The 5200-nt window shown below is 36.7% G+C and overlaps 1 protein-coding gene across 2 annotated transcripts; it reads left to right on the top strand.

The window, feature by feature from the left end:
* Positions 1–455: 455 nt before the first annotated feature.
* LOC106879222 (chemotaxis regulatory protein ChePep) lies at positions 456–3528 on the top strand. Of its 2 annotated transcripts, none has more exons than XM_014928704.1 (2): positions 456–543; positions 2573–3528. In XM_014928704.1, exon 2 carries the CDS (start codon positions 2764–2766, stop codon positions 3349–3351), a length of 588 nt encoding a protein of 195 aa, XP_014784190.1. In that variant the 5' UTR covers positions 456–543; positions 2573–2763; the 3' UTR covers positions 3352–3528. The 2 variants fall into 2 exon arrangements, with proteins under 2 accessions (XP_014784190.1, XP_014784200.1); XM_014928714.1 differs by having other exon boundaries at positions 502–543; positions 2530–3528.
* The last annotated feature ends 1672 nt before the right edge of the window (positions 3529–5200 follow it).

Raw genomic sequence — 5200 nt, 5'->3', positions numbered from 1 at the left:
CAGGCCTTGTGCCTCTAGTAGAAAGGATTATTTATAGAATCTAGTAAGGTAGCGAACTGGCAGAATGTTTAGCGGTATTTCGTCTGTCTTTACGTTCTGAGTTCAAAGTCCGATAAAATAAGTATCAGTCAACTACTGGGGTCGAAGTAATCGACTTCCATCTCCTCTAAAAACCTGATGGCCCTGTGCCAAAATTTGAAACCAGTATTTAAACAATCTCGATTGTTCACAAATTGAGCGGATAGAAACTACAACGAGTTCAATAAGTGACTGTTACTTCAGTTTTTCAACTCTTGAAGGACTAATTGCAAAAACGAATTAATTCAACGGGATTTGAACGCAAAACGTTCACACTATATCGCATTCTCATCAAACCAGATTTCTTTAATAACGTTAAATGACTGTTGATTACATTCATCAAAAAATTCTTGAAATTACGTCACGAAGGAGAGATTATGACGTGTTATTTCTAAAGAGACCAACTGAATGTTTACTCACTTCTACTTTGCTTTCTTTAGAATTGGTGCTTCAAGTCAGTCACAGGTTGATTTATTATATTTCTTATTAGTCTATTGGCTTTGAATTAATTCCTCTGTCTTATTTTCATAATTTAACTGATAACTTAATCAACCTACTCATTCTCCCTTTCTTTTATCCTTTTCTCTTACAGACTTTCCTTTTTGTATTTTCGTCTTTAACACTACCTCTCTTTGTATTTTTGCGTGCTTGATTTAGTAATTACTCACCGATTGATTCAAATATAATATTTAGCTTTCATTTTATTGCAATTGAATTCACTAACTTTATACTGTCTCCTTTCGTTCTCTCTCTCTCTCTCTCTCTCTCTCTCTCTCTCTCTCTCTCTCTCCTACCTTTCTTTCTCTGCATTTATATATTTGGTTGATTGATTTCTTATTGATCAAACAACAAATTAGAATTATTTCTATTTAATTTACTGATAACATTATCAATCAATTCTTTCTTTCTCTTTCCTTTCGTTTGTAAGTTTACGTGTTTAATTAATTGTTTAATTATCTGTCTGGGCTTTTGCTTTTGCTTTTTGTTTTTAATCAATCTATTTCTTTTCACTTTAATTAAACAAGTAAAAGCGGCGAGCTGGCAGAATCGTGGGCATGCCGGACAAAAATGCTCAGCGTGATTTCTTCCAGAAATATAGTATGAGGAGCAGCGTCGACTTTGCAGCTGGATTACATTCGAAAGGCGATTTACCCAGCGAACCTCTGGCCAAAACCTAACGGCAAAAATCCCTCTAGCTCGTACGTTCACACGCACCCTTTCGCAGCCACGTGACCCTCCTCACGTGACCCTCCTCACTTCTGCTCTTCCGGTAGAGTCCCTCAGCCATTGACGTCACTGACCCTTTACCTCATCCTCACACCAACTTTATATTCTGAATCAAAATATCTGCTAAAATCGAGTTTGCATTTCGTTCTTTCGAAATCGATAAAATAAGTCAATGTCAGCGAATAACCTCCCTCCCACAAAATTTCAGGCTCTGTGGCCAAAAGATAATTAAGCGCAAACTTATCAGTCAGTCGTTGTTTTTCAGGTTGAAGCACTCTATATAACCCTTCAAGAGAAGGCGCATGGCCTAGTGGTTAGGATATTCGGCTCACGACCGTATGGTCATGGGTTCAATTCCCGGCGACGCGTTGTATCCTTGAGCAAGACACTTTATTTCACGTTGCTCAGTCCACTCAGCTAGCAAAAATGAGAGTTGTACCTGTATTTCAAAAGGTCAGCTTTGTCACACTCTGTGTCATGCTGAATTTCTCTGAGAACTACGTTAAGGGTTAAGGGTACATGTGTCTGTGGAGTGCTCAGCCTCTTGCACGTTAATTCCCCGAGCAGGCTGTTCCGTTGATCGGATCAGCAGGAATCTTCGTCATTGTATAACCCCTCATAGTTTTTTTCATTTTTTTGAATTTTCAGGAAACGTTTGCGAATTTGTGTTCTACGATAATGAAAAAAAAAACCCACTTAAAAGCCTCCCCCGCACCATACACACACACACACACACACACACATACACACACTTCCATCGTAAATCCTAAAAGTTCCACTCTTTTTCGATTTTTTTTTTTTTTAATCACGGTTTAAAATATGGACAGTCCGAATTTTTTGCTTAAATCCCAACAATGGATCCGTCTTGGGTACATCCTCATTCCATTAAATGTATTTCTGGAGAGAAAAATATTGAAAGTCATCGATACATGTCAGAGTGACAAAAAAAAGAGAACATAGAATGTGCTAAAAGCAACAGCTAAACCGCCCTTAAATCACGCTCACAAATTTTTTCTATTGTTTTTTCATAGTCGTATGAATTCCCATGTGTAGAACACAAATTAGCAAAACATTTCTGAAAATTCCAAAAAGTAAAAACGTTATGACGGGTTATGGTGGGGTTATATGAGGTGCTTAAACCAGAATTCCACTTTTTTCTTTTCTTTTTTTTTTCTTTGCTTTTCATCATTTATTTATTTGATTCCATTGATTTTTGTATTTTAGGGTTTTTAACCGAATAAATTGATGTCTTCATTGTTGTCAACAGGTACATCAGTTCAGAGAGAACGTGTGACCTGCTTCATTTCCCAGGCAACACTTTCTTTAACCAAATTCTGTCAGACTTCATTCCAATTTCACAGATGAAGCACCTATTCAACATTTTCCTGGTAAGAAATATCCCTTTATAAGCTACCCAAGCAATTCACTTTGAACGAACTTTTCGCAGAGGTGGTGAATATGAGTAATGAAGATGAATCACAGAAGGAAGAAACTATGGTGCAGGTGATAGACGAATTAAAAAGAGAGGAAAAGCAGATATCACAGGAGTTGAAAGAACTGAAGGAATTGGAAAAACAGATGAATCGAGATCTAAAGGTAAGTATGAGCGAGATAGAAGAGTTGGACATACCTGAGCTAAAGGAACTGGAAACGCTGGAGATAAATGAGCTGAAAGAACCTGAAGATTTGACGATATCTGAATTGAATGATCTGGAAGAACTGGAAGAAATGGAGATACCTGAGCTGAAGGAACTTGAAGATTTAGAGGAGATGAAGGAACTAGATCTCGAAATACCGGAGCTAAGCGAGCTCGGAGATCTGGAGGTAAATGAGTTGAAAGATCTGGATGATCTGGAGATACCTGAGCTGAAAGAACTGGAAGAACTCGAGATACCTGAGCTGAAAGAACTCGAGATACCTGAGCTAAAAGAACTCGAGATACCTGAACTGAAAGAACTGGAAGACCTGAAGATAATGGATGACACCGAACTGAATAAAGAGATAGAGGACTTGGAGTGTTTGAAGAATTGGCGGCTCCACTGTTGAAAAAGAAATGTAAAATCTGTTTAAGTTTGCAATGGCAGTGTTAAAGTAAGATCTTTGGTTTCATCCAAAGATTGGTTTCGTCAGAAAATATAATTCGGAATGTGAAAGTATATTCATAGTTCAAGATGTATTTCAGTAGATATAAAAGTTATAAATATTATATATATTTGCGCATAACTAACTGTTTACTTATCATTTGGTATCATAAAATATTATATTTTGAACACACGTCATATGAATGTTTCTGACATGCATTTTTAGGTATTAGCTTACATAATTTTGCAATTATTCAATTTCACTTCAAGGTGGTGAGCTGGCAGAATCGTTAGCACGCTGGGCAAAATGCTTAACAGTAACCTTGTGTACATATGTACCATGGAGTACATAATCCGTAAGTCTTAGTATGCCATTTATTCCATATTACATATATATATATATATATATATATATATATATATATATATATATATATATATATGTATAAATAAATGACACAAAGAATATATATGCATGTATACACACATATATGTACATACTTACATCTACATGTGTATATAGATGCATATCAGGGTACAGGACGTTAGAACAATGAACTACAGACAGGATCTAGCTACCATACTACATTATAAAAATTACCGTAGATGTAATAAATTCTGTTACTGGATTATTACTAGATGTAATAAATGCTATACTAAGACTTACGGATTATGTACTTCATGGTATATATGTACACAAGGTCACTGTTTACCTTCCGTGATATCCATTTACACATAAGGCAAGGTCTCGTTGCAATGCTACATATATCAACTAGGCAGGATCTAGCTACAATATTAAACAAGGCAATTAGGTAAAGTATAACTAACATAATGCCTGAGAAGTAGGGATGAATATTATCTCCCGATATTAATTTTGTCTCTGTTCCTATTATGTATATACTTTTTAACAAGCTCACTGGATAATCGCAACACTAGCGCCCGATTGGGCACTGCTATTCTATACATCGCTGTCTGGAAGATGAGTCGCTGCTATTTCTAGTTATCGAACGTCCATCATTGCCAACGCCAAAGAAGGTCGAAATCACGTAATCTGGTGGAGACAGTAGGGGGTTTATCTCTCTCGCTAGCGATATAAATGAGATTGCATCTAGGACCAAAAGCCAATATAAGAGTTTCTCTCATAGTATCTACCGCAGTATAATTTGTTCTAACAGAACATCCACGTTTAAGTGGAAATAAATATTACTTCTCGGTATAAATACTGCCTCTGTCGCTTACATATATTTTTTTAATACATAACTATACAGGATCTAGCTACTGTACTACATAACAAATAAGCAAGGTCCAGTTATAATGCTACATATAACAACTATCAGGATCTCGTTTCGAGGAGGCGTATGATAAATAGGCAGAATTTACCGCCAGCGTATAACAAATAGGTTGGGTTTGGCTATCGTGCTACATATAACAATTAGTAGAGTTTAACTATGTAGAACATTGCAAAAACAAAATACTGTCTAACTGCCGTGTTAGATCTTAAAAACCAGATACGGTCTAGCTACCGTGATGCATGTAAAACCGTGCTGAGTATTTGTATATTTCTTTTTACTTGTTTCGGTCATTTGACTGCGGTCATGCTGGGGCACCGTCTTCAAGAAATTTCAGTCTAATGAATCGACCCGCGTAAATATTTTTTTCTAAAGCCTGGTACTTATTCTGTCGGTCATTTTTGCCAAACCGCCAGGTCACGTGAACGTAAACACACCAGCACCGGTTGGGGGGATGCAAACAAAGAAACATAGAAGCACACAAACACACACACACACACACACACACACACACACACACACACA

The sequence above is a fragment of the Octopus bimaculoides genome, chromosome 28, assembly GCF_001194135.2.
Source record: "Octopus bimaculoides isolate UCB-OBI-ISO-001 chromosome 28, ASM119413v2, whole genome shotgun sequence".
In the NCBI taxonomy this organism is placed as follows: Eukaryota; Metazoa; Mollusca; class Cephalopoda; order Octopoda; family Octopodidae; genus Octopus; species Octopus bimaculoides.
Note: the sequence above shows the minus strand (reverse complement) of the source record. Positions and strands in the feature narration are given on the sequence as shown.

Coding starts and splice junctions, on each gene's coding strand:
- LOC106879222 (XM_014928704.1), top strand. CDS start 2,764: ATGAGTAATGAAGATGAATCACAGAAGGAAGAAACTATGGTGCAGGTG.